Source organism: Perna viridis, chromosome 1, assembly GCF_037379345.1.
Source record: "Perna viridis isolate PV_CMFRI_1.1 ecotype Kerala chromosome 1, ASM3737934v1, whole genome shotgun sequence".
Taxonomy (NCBI): Eukaryota; Metazoa; Mollusca; class Bivalvia; order Mytilida; family Mytilidae; genus Perna; species Perna viridis.
The window spans coordinates 72489727-72506737 of record NC_142445.1 but is presented as its reverse complement, the minus strand read 5'-3'; the positions used below and the strand labels follow the sequence as shown (position 1 = coordinate 72506737).

The window sequence follows — 17011 nt, the reverse complement described above, 5'->3', positions numbered from 1 at the left end:
TATTTTACAATAAAATGTGTTTAGCCTTTGTGTGACCAGCGGGCTCGCCGTAGTATTGATTTTGTTTCGTTAAAATTTTAAACCCGAGTGTATTCTTGTTTTGGTAGCATCAAATAATTACTGTAGTTATTTTGATGTAAATACTATGTTCTTAAATTCATTTCTTATTTTTTATTAATTATAATCTATTTCAAACGTAATTTTAATTTATTCGAAATAGTCCATATTTTTGTATCTTTTTATGCTTTTATATTTTTATACTGTCTTTTTTGTTGAGTTGATTTTTATAATTATATAGTTTTTGTGTTGTTTTGCTAAATTTTGTTATTATTTTGTTTGCTTGTTTGATTATTTAGTTTACTTGGTTGTTAACCTTAAGGTTTTTTGTACTCGATAGGTGGGTTTTAGTTTGTTTCTTGTGTTTTTTTGTTTTTTTTTGGGGGGGTAATAATTTTAGGGGGTTGGTTTTGTTTTGTTTGTTTCTTGTTTCTTGTTTTTTTTTTATTGTAATTATTGTTATTATAATAATAGTTGTTATTATTATTATTATTATTATTATTATTATTATTATTATTATTATTTATTAATTATTAATTATTTTATTTATTTTTTTAAATGTTTTTATTTTTATTTTTACATTTTACCGTCGTTTAATGACTCGATCATTGGCACCATAGAAATTACTGATCACTATTCATGATCATGTTCAATACCGAGATGAATCCATTTAAAGTAGGAATTATCTTCGGCACTCCTAATGAGAGATTTATATCTTCTATACATGGCTTTCCTTACAGATGGCCATTTTAATTAGTTTCTGAGGAAGCAACTTGACTCAGGTTTCCTTGTTTATTAGTAAGATATCAGACCATTCTACAATTACACATTGATTTATTAAGAGACAATTGCATCATACAACAAAACCATTTTTTTAGGTTGTGTTTGTGTCTGTTTAGTTCAATGTGGATGAATAATATGCAAGATAGTGGCATAGAAATTAATCATTGATATCTGGATCCGAGGTTTTATAACTAGATACTAAACACTGAATAGCATTGATACCGGATGTTACATTTATAATTGATCCGTCAGGCTTTTAGAATCTACCAACAATCTATATATGAACAATACATATGCCTATAAAGTTCCATTTCATTTCTGAATTATAAACGCTGGATCGATGAGTTCCCCACTGCCTAACCGGGAAAACAGCATGAAGAACATGTATAATGTAACTAAACATATGCTGGAACAATCCACCAGAAATATGGAAAATCATACAACTTGTCCAGATAGAAGCAGCCCGGTGTCGTCAGCAACAATGTTTTCTATAGGAGTACTTGGTAATATCTGTGCTATCCTGGTTATTTGTAAATCTTCACGTAAACACAAATGGAAAGCGTTTTATAGATATGTATTATTGTTAGCCATTACTGACTTACTGGGAATCTTACTGACGTCCCCTATAACATTATATACCTACGCTAACAATAAGGTTTGGATAGGTGGTCAGATTATGTGTGATTTTTACGGCTTCCAGATGGCTTTCTCTGGAGTATCTACCGTATTGTTAGCGGCTGCGATGTCTGTTGATCGTTTGATAGCCGTATACTTTCCATATTTTTATACTAAGGAAATAAAAGACAATCCACGGAGAATTAATTACGTTTTAGTATTGGTGTGGATATTTGCAGCTTCGATAGGTGTATCACCAGTTTTTGGTTTCGGACAAAATGAGATACAATTTCCCTACACTTGGTGTTTCTTCAAACTTCATTCAGAAAAAACATTGGACAAAATTTATTGTATACTGTATGCTTCGACGATTCTTATTGTCATATTAATCATGGCAATTTGTAATGCATTAGTGATAGCATTCTTAAAGAATGAAACAGGAGAGAGGTTAAGTGACTTTAGAAGAAAAGTCAGCATCACAAGCGTGAAAACCAGCAGAAAAAAACAAGACAAATATATAATTGTTTTCCTGGTGGCTATTTTTGTAGTTTTCAGTGCATGCTGGACACCATTTATGGTAAGATAATGATAAAAAGCTTTTGACCTAGTTTGGAAACCAGGATCGTTATATAAATGCAAATCATACGGCATGCATCAATGGGTATATCTTTAACTTTATAGCTGATTTTCTCAATGATAGAAAAATTAAAGTAAAAGTTAATCAAGAAGAATCAGATCATTTTGAGTTAGATAATGGTATCCCTCAAGGTAGCGTAATAAGCCCTACACTTTTAATATCATGATAGATGACTTGGTTTGCCAATCTCAAAACGCCACTTTGTCGCAATTTGCAGACGACAGTGCTATGTGGTTAAGGGGTTATGATCTCTGAATCGAAAAATGCAGCTAACCCTTAACAGCATTAGTAAGTGGTAAAAAAACTGGGACTTTAAAATATCACAAAGAAAACCAATGGGAATTATTTTTGGCGATAAAAAAGAGACCTCTATCAGCTTATTTTTAGACAATAAACCAATCTCATTTCAAACACATGTCAAATTGTTAGGTCTCATTTTTGACAAACGTCTTACATGGAATAAACATGTGAAATATTTAGAAGAAAGATCAAAACCAGTTTTGAACTTACTGACATATGTTAAAGCAAATAATTTTGACATAGGAACAGAGTCCTTACTATTGCTTTGCCGGTCTCTATTAAGGTCAATTTTAGATTACGGGTGTCAAGCATTTAATTCTGCCCTTCCAAATGTTAAAGAAAAACTAGACCGTATTCAATCTAAGGGACTTAAAATTGTTCTAGGGGCAATCAAATCAAATGTACGGAATATCATTTGTTAAGATGTTTTATATGCAGTACAGTTGCGATCACTTCTAACCTCTCTTCGATCTTGTCAGGATACGCTGTCATAGAACAGTTCTAAACTGTCAGAAACTGTTCTGACCCGCGACACACCCTGTCAGGGTCTGTCAGGTCTCTGGACAAGCTCTGTCATAATCTGTCATGGGTCCTGACACCCTCCTGTCAGGAACTGTTCTAGGTAGAACAGATATATGGAATAGAAGAGTTCCTGACAGATTCTGACAGTCATTAGCTCGAGAATACTTCTCTGACTGAATTACATACAGTACATGTACGTGATTCTGAAAAAAGACGTAGCACCCGAATCCCGATTCGAACGACGGGAAAGAAGCCTTGCTATGTTTAAACTTGATTTTTTTGGGGTTTTTTTACCCGACTTCTATGTATGGCATGCAGTACCAACACAAATCATTGCCTGCCGTACATGCTACGCCCCTGACTTAAAAGATACAGAGTACCTATACAATTTTAAACAGTTTATACAGAAATTTTAGGCCTTTATGAAACTTTAAATTGTAAACACTCATACACTTTGAAAGAATATGCCATTTTTGAAGAATTTTGACTAATGTATATATACCTTTTTGAAGAATTTTGACTGAAATATATAAGTTGCAATCACCCACATGGTAGTTATGTTACAAAAAATAGCCTTTTAATAAATAATTTTTGAATCTCATGGAAATCAAAAGTGCTTACACTCATACATTTGCAAGAAAATGACATTCATAAAGAATTTTGACTCAAACTAATGTGTCGCAGCCAACACATGATAGTTATATTGAAAAATTAAGCATTTTAATCATTAATTTTATAACCTCATGGAAATCAAAAGTGCTCGCACTCATACATTTTGCAAGAATATTAGATTTTGAAGAATTTTGACTCAATTTAATATGTCACAACCACTATATGATAGTTATACAGAAAAATTTAGCATTTTAATCATTAATTTTAGAATCTCATGGAAATTGAAAGTGCTCGCACTCATACATTTTGCAAGAAAATGACATTTATAAAGAATTTTGATTCAAACTAATGTGTCGCAGCCACCACATGATAATTATATTGAAAAATTTAGCATTTTAGTCATTAATATTAGACCATCATATTAATTAAAAGTATAGGCACTCATACATATGCTTAAATATGACATTTTTGAAGAATTTTGTCAAAAATATATGTCACAGACACCCACATGATAGTTATATTGAAAAAAATAAGCATTTTAGTCAATAGTTTCAGACCATTATGAAAATAAAAACTGCTCGCATTCATACATTTTGCAGAATTTTTACTTAAACAGAGGTGTTACTGTCACTAATATGAAACTATCATAATGATTTCAACGTTTTCCACATATAAAACCATGTAAGTAGATTGGAAGTGTTCACACTCAAATTCGTAGCTAAAAGTGGCATTTTGGAGAATTCTGACCGAAATAATTATATATCAGTCACCCATTTACTGCTAAAATTGTCAATTTTAACATTTTTTAGAATGATTTGTAACCCATATTTCGTGAAAGAGTAATCAAGGGAACCAAGGTGGTGGAATGGGGTACCCCTGGCGTGTTACATGCTGGTGTTGTCAGGCTATAATACGGAAAACCTGACCGCAAACCATAGTGGTGCACCGTGTTGGGAAAGATGCCACGTTCCTCGCACGTTAAAGAACCCTAATGTGGTATTCTCCCGGAGTAGGAACCAAAGGGCTCCGCCACAGGAGGCTAAATTCCCCGACCCTACCCACCTCTCCCTATTTCCAGTGGCAATCAAAATTTGTCGACCCCATTGTCCTTGTGTCCCATCCCTTTTTTATATCATCATCATTTCACGTTCATTTTATCATCTATTTCATGTTCATCGTCTGAATATAGCTGAAATATTGCTGCCCCTACAAACAAACATACAAAGTAACAAAAGCAAATGAGCAACTCGAACTCCACTAAAAACTGGGAGCATGGACCAGGTGCACCGGTTGGGTAAGTGTCCTCTGCTTTTCTAGAAACACCCGCCGAGTTGCTCATAAAAAGTAGCTATCACTCAAAAAGTACTCTGTCAATCTTGAACTTCGTGAGATTTACCAAACATCTGAAAGTTATCGGTTACCACTTTTACACTTAAAATGGAAACAAAGACCTTTAATTTTATAATTAAATAATTTAATTTAATTGATATCACATGTGTATGACAGAATGTAAACAAATTATACATGTAAACAATGATGATTTTTAAACGATGAGTGACTGGACCGTGATCGACGAAAATTTGAACATGAACGTACAACGATCGAGTGATAGTGGGATGATGATCATGACGAGCTCTATATAAGGTTGGAAATTCAATGTAAATTTTGAAATCAAGATATTTTTCCTAATCGGATTAGGTTATTTGCATTAGTCACACAGTTTTATTTATTAATTGCGGACTTCCTGTTCTAAATTATGTCACACAGAATAGAAAGATTTAGTGTCAGGAACTGTCCAGGGGTATGACAGTTTAGAACAGCTTTTCATATTTTTTTTTGTCACGACTCAGGACAGTTTCTGTCAGGATCTGTCAGGAAATAGAGCAAAATGTGTCCTGACCCAGAACAGCCTCTGTCAGACCCTGTCAGGATCTGTCAGGATTTCTGTTCTATCTGCTGTCGTAGAACAGAAATCCTGACAGATTCTGACAGAATTTAAGAGAGGTTACAAGTGATCGCATCTGTACCTGTATCAGTACCAAACCGACTTAGTGACGTCACGAGCTAATCGGAAGCTATCGATAAAAATCAGTAAAGTCTGCATATGATCTTCCTTCAGATAGATGACTTCTGCAAGATGGCTATCTACATATACTTCAAAGATTTCGAATTTTGCAAAGCCTTGTGCATTTAACAAAAGCACATTTTGCATTAACGGTTATTTATTTTTATTTACATGGGTATTATTTTGCATAAGACCCTAAATTAGTGCAAAGGTGGTCCTTCCCTTTAATTACAGATAAAAAAAATCCGTTCTTCGTAATTGCAAATATCTGTTATTCTGAAATGTTATCCGCCAAGTGATTAAGTCTCCACTTGAAGAAGTTGATGACCATAAATAACAAAAAGGACGCAAACGCTTGATACAGTAGATCTTTTTGAGAAAAAAAAAACTGGGTTTTTTTTTCTTTTGCAGATCTTCATATTTGTCACGCAGAGCGGAATAGAATGGAATGGCAACACAGAACTTATGATAATTAGAATAGCATCCTTGAACCAAATTATAGACCCATGGGTATACATATTACTACGGAAGGAAAATCTTATCAAGTTCCAAAGATTTTGCATCAGAACTAAAGATAGAACATGCCAATGCCAGTGTAATAGTATGCACTTAATCAAAGCACCGTGTGTACATATTAGTGTCGACACTCATTCATAGTCACAACAGGGTACTTGATCAAAGTACCGTGTGAACATATAAGTATCGAAACTTGGTCAAAGTACAGTGTGCACATGTTATTGTCGACACTTATCAAAGAACAGTGTGTACATGTTAGTGTCGACACTCATTCATTCTCACAACCGGGTACTTGATCAAAGCACCGTGTGAACATATAAGTATCGAAACTTGATCAATGTACAGCGTATATATGTTATTGTCGACATTTGATCAAAGCACCGTGGGAACATGTAGGTGTCGACGCTTGATCAAAGCACAATCTGTTCATGTTAGTGTCGACACTTGATCAAAGCACCAATTGCACGTTAGTGTCGACACTCATTTATTGTCACAACTGGGTACTTGATCAAAGCACAGCGTTTAATTGTTAGTGTCGACACTTGATCAAAGCACCGTAGGTACGTGTTAGTGTCGACAGTTAATCAGAGCTGCATCATGCATGAAAGAGTAATCAAGGGAACCAAGATTCTAGAAGAAATCAAAAGAATGTAATCCAGGGACAAAGACCAGTAACAAAAATAAATGAGCAACTCGGACTCCACTAAAAACTTGGAGCATGAACCAGGTGCACCGGTATTGTAAGCGTCCTCTGCTTTTTTAAGAAACGCCCGCCGATATGCTCATAAAAAGTCAAGTCCAGGAGTAGACGAAATAGGAAAGGAAAACTGTGACACATTGAACAAATCAGTTTTTGTGGTGCAGATAGATACGATACAAGTCGTTCAGGCCATAGTTATCTCGGTCACAGTATATTTCGTCCACACATTTCAAAATATTGACCTCAGCTTTAAATATTACACCAATTTGTATTAAAAAAAAACTCTTTTAAGTAAAATAAAGATAAAATAAAAAAATATTAAATAGGAGAATTAATCATGAACAGATAAACGGTACAATAATAGATAATGAGAAGATTGGTTGTCATTTATGTCTTTGATGAACATTAACAAATAATTAATGAATTGTTATAAACTAATGAGGAAACACCAATTATATTAATGAAACAACACAGAAAATTTATGGAACAATAAATGTCCAAGCTGTCTATTCAAGCTGATATCTAGATGAAAAAAGGGAGGGAAGATGAAAAAATTGCTTTGAAGTTCCGATCAAACAACATAAAAAGGAGCCCAACATGTTAATCCCTTTCACTATTACAGCCCAAAGATACAGAATCCTCTTAAGTATGTGTAAGAGGTATATTATTTTGCTCCACACATCATTCTTTACACAGATTTGCCGTTTATATATCATCGATCCTGTATAACAAAAAAACACTTTTTAACTCCAATAACACTACTTTACCACCCCAAAAAAGATGATAATTATAAATGTATTACATAATGAAATATCAATTGAATACATATTGAAAACCATGGCCGAGATAGACTATGGCCGAAACGTTCTATGACCGAGATGACTAGAAAGCGATGGATACACCGTAACGATCCACGAGTTCATGATGACGACCATAAAACTTCTGTAGTAATGAATTCAATCTTGTAGCAACATAACCCTGTTAAACCATAAGCCAAGTTGTAAGAAGTCTAGCGCGATATAGAATGTCTGCGTAGTTACATGTACGACTAGCTCTGGCATAACGCATGAGTTGTGATATGAAAACTCCATACGCATATGCATATTAAAATAAAACAATTTTTATTGATAACAATTATGAAAAATAGACGAAGTTTACTTTGAAAAAAAAGTATTTTTCTTTAAATAGATAGAGAACAGGTATTTTTATGTATTAATTTAACTCGTGCAATTAATTAATGCTAATAAATGATATTTGTGGACGCGTTTTCAACAAATGGTGGGCATTCCAGAGGGAGTACATTGTGTTCCTCTACTTGCTGACCTATTCCTAGGATCTAGCCAAACGATATTCTTTCTTTCCGATCAAATCAGCTATAAAGTCAGCCTCATAAGAGTGAAGAAATAGGTCAGCAAGTAAACGAGCACAATTTGTTCCCATTGGAATGCCGACCGTTTGTTGAAAAACACGTCCATTACACTGGACAAATATGTTGTCGATTAAAAATTCCAGCATTTTGTAAACATCTTCCTCTGTATATTTGGAAGATGATTTGGAATTATTTCTTACAAAGTATGAGGAATCTCTACCAAGAACTATATATTTGTATCTAGGTGTACCATCCTTTTTGGAAAAACAACGATGTATAATGTTAATAAGTCGGGATTTTAACTGAGTATGGGGAATAGAAGTATACAGTGTTGAAAAATCATAGGTTTTAATGCTATTATATTCAGATAATAGTCTTGAACTGATTGTCTCCAAAAGATCTTTTGAATTTTTCAGGATCCACATTGAATTAATACCACTACGGGAGTAGCAAGTGTTGTGGTAGGACTGCAAACCCTCTTTGACAGTTGTGAGTATAGAAGTTAAAAGTTTTGAAAGAGGTTTGGTGGTACATTTTGCAGATCCAGCTATGAAACGTTGTTTGTATGGATTCTTGTGAAGTTTAGGAATCCAGTACATAGACGGTAAATCACAATCATCGTCCTTGGTAGAGAGACCAAAAGAGGATAGCACAGATTTATGGTTTTCCACAATCTCTTCTTTGGAAAGAGTGGTAGCAGTATAGGTCTTATCACTGTTATTATTTTCTACGTCTACCTCTGATAATAAACATTGTATATAAAACGTTTTGCAGACATAAACAATGTTGTTTTGGGCTTTGTCTGCTGGTACGACAACATATTTGTCATATTAAGAACGAAATAAGAATGAAACAAAAATTAGAAACGAAATTTAAATGAAATTTGGAATCATTACGTATTGTGTGGATGTGTGTTTTTAGAAGTGGTGAAAGTGCTGATTTTGTTGTAAATAGATAATCTTCTTGGAAATAAAGAAAGAGGGAATTGCCATCGGCGGATTACGATTAGCGTCTTTAAAAAAATTTAAAAAAATACTTATAAATATCTCATGACTTCCGAGGTTCAGCAACTTCAGCAACATTGATTATTGTTATGTCTTAATATTCTAATGTTTAAATTCTAAAATTTATCGGTTATTTATTATGTATTTGTGAATTAAAAAAATGAAATTATCGATTAAAGTCTATTACCATCTACTCTTTCGAATCATTATTTTAGCTGCCCAGGATTATCAGGTACCAGTCCATATTTTGATAGCGTGGGTATAGATGTATTTGCTGAATTGAGTGTCCAGTGTACGATTTCAGGATGTCCCAGGAGCCTGTGATTTCAAATTTACTGCTTATTCGTAATGAGTTAAATGAGTTTTCGACAAAATATCACATATTACATTATTTTAACAATATAGGGACGATAACGTAAACGTATAAGAAAATGAAATCTTCCGAGCGATATTAGAATTGCTAAATTTTGGTTGTTCCTTCGGAACTCCACCAAAACCTGGGGGCGTGGTCAAAGCTCATTGTTAAAATTACATGCATTCATTTTGAAATTATAAATACATGTGTATTGGAAAATGTCGGCCAACAATATATTATATTTGTTTGTTTGTTTGTTTGTTGGGGTTTAACGTCCGAGCTATATATTATATATATTTCTGCTTATGTCAAATGTTAAATTTCACAAAAATGTTTATACATCCCTGATTTACCATACTCAGGAAATAATTCTTTTAGTCATAAGTCAACTTTTAATTTTATATTGCAAATCAATTGCAGCATCACTATTTCTGAATTTGAATGGATATCGATCATAAAATGTGGGCTTGCGAAAGTCGTTTGCTCTGAATACAGACAAATTTACATCATGATATTTAATAAAACACTGTATAATTATCTGACTATTTATTATTTATATAATTCAATATTGGTTTTAAACAAATACATGTATGTGTAATGTTCTGAAGAGGCAAAAGAAATAAGAGAATAATTTTGAAATTGACATTTCTTGAAATGCACTTTAGGACACTGATAATTTTTGGCCAGTTACCATCGTTACAAATTTTAACCAAATATAGAAGTTCCTAAAGAAAATTTGTAATTGGCGTTTATTGCGTAGTGCACATTGCAACTTGTCTGAATTATTTTTTTGAAGAAATTTTAAAAGATAATGTGTGCCCACTAGTTATTGCATTCTGGAAGAAAGCAACTTGTTATACACTACATTGATCAAAAACAATTGTTTAGGTCGAACATGCTAGATGTGTCAACTTATTTTACATGCATTTAAAAAATGTAAAGCCATGTTAGAGTTCGACATACCAAATTTTATTAGGTTATAAAACCCCACCGGGGTAAATGGGTAGAAATAGGGTAGAATAATATATCATATAGGTGGCGATTATCAAGACTTCGCATTTTTTAGGTTAAAAATGTCCGGGAAATTTTCTTAAGTCGATAATATTGAAAACATATGCTAATGATGAGCAAGTTTTGTTTTGTAATGATAAAATTAGTCTTAATACAGATTAATACAACCATATGGCGCTATTTAGATTGATGTATACAGATCGATTAGATAAGACAAAACTGTTGGTTAATTACACCGTCTATCAAGTCATATCGATCGATGTTCACATACATGTATAAAAAACCAGGATAGCATCTGCGTCTGCTAATGGAGTAATAATAGTCGTTATAATCTAGTTGTCATTAAAATCAATATGTTGTGCTTGGAAAGATAACACATTGAGAAGACATTATGTAGATTATGTGAGTATGTATTTTGTTATAACATGAAATTAAATTTTATATTATAAGTGTGATAAGAACATTCATTTTTATAGAAGTGGTAAGATTTTTTGGGACTGTCGGTCATTTACTTCCTGTCGACTTATTCATTTTTGTCAGTGTCAAAAATTTTTGTAACATATTCTCAGCAACTATAACTAGCAGTCTTCTGATATTTGGTATGCAGCTTTAATTAGGGGTCCCATATGATGGGATCCGTTTTCAGGTATGTCGGTCATACATCAAGCACCAGGCTTGTCCCGAATTCCTCCAAATATAAACCTAGATGCATGAAAAAGTAATATTTTCGATAGCCGATTATGTCCAACGTTCATAATGCTTTTAATGTCAAAATTTTGATATAAAATACATCCAGGAGAGGCATAAATGATGCTCTAAAACGCTATCTCCGCGGAGTTTCGGGGATGGGGGGGCTTCGCCCACTGGACCTGGTAGGGGCCTTAAGCGGCCCCAGAACCCCTGCCGTAATTTTGCCTACACTTCAATTTGGCCTCAGCTACGCGCCTGTTAAATGACTAATTAAACCAAACCTCGACTGCCCATAAATAATTGATCGTCTGCCATTGATTTAATTTCTGTCTATTTCATTGGTGTAGTTCCAGTCTATACCATTGGTTGAGCCCCCGTCTACTCTTTGTTTAGTCCCGTCTATACCATTGGTTAACTCCCGTCTTTACTATATTGGTTTAACTTCCGTCTACCATTGTTTTAGCTCCCGTCTAAACCATTAGTTTACCCCCGTCTAAAATTGCTTTAGCTCCAGTTTACTACATTGGGTTAGCTGTCATCTATACCCTTGGTTTAGCTCCCGTCGACACCATTCGTCAAGCTCTCGTTAAAACCATTGGATCAACTTAAGTCCACCATTAGTTTAACTCCAGTCGATACCATTGGTTAAGCTCCCGTGTGAACCATGAGTTTTGTTCCCGTCTATACCACTAGTTTAGTTACTGTCTAAATTTCTATACCTTCGGTTTAACTCGCGTCTGAACCATGGTTTGAGCTTCCGTCTACCACTGGTTTAGCTCCTGTCTATACCATTGGTTTAGTTCCCACCGTCTATACCAAATCATAGGTTTAGCTTCCGTATACAATTGATTTTATTCCCGTCTAAATCATTAGTTTAGCTCCCGTCTACCACTGATTTAGCTCCAGATTACTCCTTTGGTTTAGCTTCCGTTTAAAACATTGATTTAGCCCCGTCTACTATTGGTTTACCTTCCGTCTTCCGGTGTTTTAGTTCCCGTGTAAACCATTAGTTTAGCTCCAGTCGATACCATTGGTTTAGTTCCCTTGTAAACCATTAATTTAGCTCCAGTCGATAAAATTGGTTTAGCTCCCTTGTAAACCATGGGTTAAGCTCCGTGTAAACCATGAGTTTAGCTCCCGTCTACCATTGTTTTAGGTCCAGTCTATACCATTTGTTAAAAAAACTCCCGTCTATACCATTGGTTTAGTTGCCGTCTTTACCAATGTTTTAGCGCCTGTCTACCATTGGTTTAGGTCCAGTCTATACCATTTGTTAAGCTCCCGACTATACCATTATTTTAGCTCCGTCTACCATTGGTTTGGCTCCCGTCTACCATTATTTAAGCTCCCACCAACCATTAGTTTAGTTCCTGTCTATCTATCATTGGTTTTGCTCCAGTCTTCCATTGGTTTAATTACCGTCTACCATTGGTTAGGCTCTCGTCCGTACCAGTGGTTTTGCTTCTTTCTATCATTGGTTTAGCTCCATCAACCTTTGGTTTAGCCCCGTCTACCTTAGGATTTGCTCCCGAATATACCATTGTTATTTTATATGTGGCATGAAAAGGTGTTTCTTTGGAGTCATTGCGTGGGATAAAAAGGGAAATACCATTTGTTATTTTTAACTCTCTGTTCAATTGAACAGTCTAAACGTAACTGTAGTGCATTTCATATTTTATGTTATTCCATGTGTTCCATTCATCCCAACGTTCTAAACATGCGGTCATTGTAATTGGGGGAGGGGGTATTTGTTTGATATTGGGGCAGGCGATGTTTGTGTGTGTGGTTTTTTTTATTTGCCGTTTTTTTATCTGTGTTGCATATTTTGTTTTAATTCTTGTGTTAATGGTGTTGTCAGTTGATATAATTTGTACATCTGCTATATATTAAGTACGGCTATGCTCTGAAATATAATCAATAATTAAGAAATAATTATCTTGTAAGCTTTATATAGAAACACATATTATATTCCATCGTGATTTATTATGTCCATGTGGCTTGATGAACTTGTAATGACGATATGTAAAGCGGCAAGTTATTGCAGATTTTTATTCCCCTCGCAAATGTTGTCTGTTCGTCTGTCCATTATTTATAATTCCAAATCCACCGCCACCGTTTATTCATTCTTTTTATAAGAGGTGCTTAATTCGTAGATATGATGACCCGCGCAGGTCCGGGTGTCAAAAGAATAGGCCTGCAGCAGCGGTTGGCTTGTCGTAAAAAGCGACTAAATAGTGCTCAGAACGCTAGCCGGGGGTCAGGTTGCTCTGCCCACAGAGCAACTGGGTTGTGTGCCTTAGGTGGTGGAATGGGGTACCCCTGGCGTGTTACATGCTGGTGTTGTCAGGCTATAATACGGAAAACCTGACCGCAAACCATAGTGGTGCACCGTGTTGGGAAAGATGCCACGATGTCCACCTTAAAAAACCCTACTGTGGTATTCTCCCGGAGTAGGAACCATAGGGCTCCGCCACAGGAGGCTAAATTGCCCGACCCTACCCACCTCTCCCTATTTCCAGTGGCAATCAAAATTTCTCCACCCCATTATCATTGTGTCCCATCCCATTTTTCATTTCATCATCATTTCATGTTCATTTTATCGTCCACTTCATGTTCATCGCCTGAATGTAGCTGAAATATTGCTGTTCGGGCGTTAAACCCTAACAAACAAACAAACAAACATAGATATGATTGATTGATTGTTATTTTACGCCCAAAGGCAATACTTCATGCATTTCAGGAAAAGAACATTTCGTAAAATCAAAAAGACCTTGTAAAGTCCAACATGCTCAGTAGAATGTAATAAAAATGTATATTGTGCTAGCTCGCAGAAGCAACAGCCCGCATGAAGGCATATTTTATCGTTGTTTTTTTTTTTCAAAAAAGATTGTACACCTAGATACAAATGTATAGTTCTTGGTAGAGATTCCTCATACTTTGTAAGAAATAATTCCAAATCATCTCCCAAATATACAGGAAGATATTTACAAAATGCTGGAATTTTTAATCGACAACATATTTGTCCAGTGTGGTGGACGTGTCGGCACAAACGGTCGGCATTCCAATGTGAACAAATTGTGCTCCTTTACTTGCTGACCCATTCCTTCACTCTTATGAGGCTGACTTTATAGCTGATCTGATCAGATAGAAAGAATATCGTTTGGCTAGATCCTTCAATCTCAGTTTCCGCTATATAGACGACGTACTATCTTTAAACAATCCTAATTTCGGGGATTTGATACATCGCATCTACCCAAAAGAACTTAAGATAAAGGATACTACAGACACTGTGAAGTCAGCCTCATATCTTGACCTACACTTAGAAATCGATGGTAAAGGAAAACTATTGACCAAACTTTACGACAAACGTGATGACTTTTCATTCAGCATTGTCAACTTTCCTTTCATCTGTGGCAACATCCCTTCGGCACCTGCGTATGGGGTGTTCATATCACAAATCATACGTTATGCCAGAGCTTGCCGAAACTACGCAGACTTTTTGTATCGCGCTAGAACTCTAACAAATAGGCTTCTGGAACAGGGTTATGTTGCTACAAGATTGAAGTCATCACTACAGAAGTTTTATGGTCGTCATCATGAACTCGTGGATCGTTATGATGTATCCATCTGCACCATGAAAACTGGTTTATTCAACGGTTCATAGTTTTCCTTTCCTCGTTTGTCTACCCCGGACTTGACTTTTTATGAGCAACTCGGCGGGTGTTTCTAGAAAAGCAGAGGACGCTTACCCTACCGGTGCACCTGGTCCATGCTCCCAGTTTTTAGTGGAGTCCGTGTTGCTCGTTTGCTTTTGTTGCTTTGTATGTATGATTTTAGTTACTTTATGTTCTTTGTTGTGTATGTCTGTTTTCCATGTCTGAACTTCGTCCCTGGATTACATTCTTTTGATTACCGCTGTGGCCTTGGTTCCTTTGATTACTCTTACCGTGCAGACACTGATTTCAAAGCGTTTAGTGTGACTCTGTCGGAGGTAAAAACCCACACCCTATCGCACCGAAGGTCTAACACACTACCTCGGGACCATCGTGATTTTTCTGAGGCTTATAATATTCTCCGGTAAAATTCAAACGAAACAAAATATAGAAGTGGAAAAGTATCCAAATATGTGTCAACTGTATTTCAACTTAGAAATATTACTGCGGTAAAACATTATGCCAGCTAAGCCTGGTTAAATTGGCTCAGTGGATTAATAGGTAACAAACTATTTAAAGTTAACAAACAACAAAAGCGATAACTTAAAACCTAATGGCTATCAATTATCTATTTTGGGTTGTCGAGCTCTAGTACAAGTGTTTCCATAAGGAGAATGGATAAGGTGAATATGTCAAAGAGACAACAACCTACCGGGATAAAAAATGTCAGCTCCAGGCCACCCATGGGTCTTTAATGAACGACAAGGAAACCTTCACACCACTGAATAGGCTGCAGCTTGCCCCAAAACTACATTATACACAGGTACAGCGATAGAGTTAATTCTATATACTCCAGCAACATAAAAACTGAAAGTTGAAAACGAAACAAAACATACCAAGTCCAGAAATTCCTGACTTGAGACAAACGCAAAAAAATCGACGGAGTTAAAGTACTTCAGTGTGATCATAACCCTCTCCCATAATTCCACAGCTTAAATTAATATGATACTTAAACGATAACAATTTCTGGTAATACAAAGATTTAAGAACAGAATAGAAGTATAAGTTAATAACCAATCCTTCATTGTCATAGTTTCGAATTTTTACTTATATATTCTTTTCACATATAGGTCAAGGTTATGGACACGATAATACACATCAAGTCAACTAAAAACGAAAACGAGACGTTCGTGGCAGTGATTGATACCGTTCGGAAAGACTCTGACGACATCGGTGCTTTATATTACGTTGTTGCAGTTGTGCTTATTTATGGTTTGTCTATAGTCATGATGATTGCATCACACATTCGGAAAAACAAGCAAGATAATCAACTGAGGGCATATATAAAGGAAATGGCTTTGCTGAGAAAAACTGACCGCAGGGAAAAACTTGCCGACAAGATTCAGAATATACCAAATTTAGCAAAGAGCTTCATGAACATGGAGTTGTTAGAAAAAGCCGACAATAATGTGAATGAAACAGATGAGGACTCCAGGGAAATGTTATTGAGTAAAAACAGTACATATAATAGTAATGACTCTGTGTTTCAAGGTCAATTCGATGAATTTCCGGAATCTCCCAAAGTCACACCTAAAGCAGAACATGGGAAATCTAATATTTACATTCAAGTGATTAACGAAAACAGTCCGTTGTGATGGATGCATTAATGTATAACATATGGTGCTATTGTCGTCCATTTTATTTTTTAGCTTTGTTCAGTGTCAAGAGTTTGAAAAGTTATCGAATTTCTGTTTTCTCATTACAAAACATAACAAAATTTTAAAACATCGGCAAAAAATACCGAAGCATAAAGAATCGACAATTACTAGTACCTGTAATAGACATCAGAATCCAACGATCCAAGGACATGGCTAAAACAATCCAAAGGCAAGGCTAAAACGTGCACGAGTAATCAAGAGAACCAAGATTCAAGCAGAAATCAAACAAATATATTCATTCGATGAAGACTAGACAAGGAAAATAGACACACACAGCAAAGAACAAAAAATAACAAAATTAATACCTACAGTAGAAAAATGGATATAGTGAAACAAATACATAATCATATAACCTTAAATTGAAGAATAAATAATACTTACAGAGATCATCAAAAGGTGTAAAC

At 35.2% G+C, this 17011-nt stretch overlaps 2 protein-coding genes across 4 annotated transcripts; both read left to right on the top strand.

Annotated features, from left to right (window-relative positions):
* The first annotated feature begins 961 nt into the window (after nucleotides 1-961).
* LOC148630281 (prostaglandin E2 receptor EP4 subtype-like) lies at nucleotides 962-9373 on the top strand. The gene is made up of 2 exons (XM_088564603.1): nucleotides 962-2032; nucleotides 6003-9373. The coding sequence occupies exons 1-2, from the start codon at nucleotides 1181-1183 to the stop codon at nucleotides 6246-6248; spliced, it is 1098 nt and encodes a 365-aa protein (XP_088420729.1). The 5' UTR covers nucleotides 962-1180; the 3' UTR covers nucleotides 6249-9373.
* A 1449-nt stretch (nucleotides 9374-10822) lies between these two features.
* LOC148630280 (uncharacterized) lies at nucleotides 10823-16634 on the top strand. 3 transcript variants are annotated; one of them, XM_088564601.1, is made up of 2 exons: nucleotides 10823-10948; nucleotides 16020-16634. In XM_088564601.1, exon 2 carries the CDS (start codon nucleotides 16029-16031, stop codon nucleotides 16542-16544), a length of 516 nt encoding a protein of 171 aa, XP_088420727.1. In that variant the 5' UTR covers nucleotides 10823-10948; nucleotides 16020-16028; the 3' UTR covers nucleotides 16545-16634. The 3 variants fall into 3 exon arrangements, with proteins under 3 accessions (XP_088420727.1, XP_088420728.1, XP_088420726.1); XM_088564602.1 differs by having other exon boundaries at nucleotides 10840-10952; XM_088564600.1 differs by lacking the exon at nucleotides 10823-10948 and adding an exon at nucleotides 15177-15712.
* The last annotated feature ends 377 nt before the right edge of the window (nucleotides 16635-17011 follow it).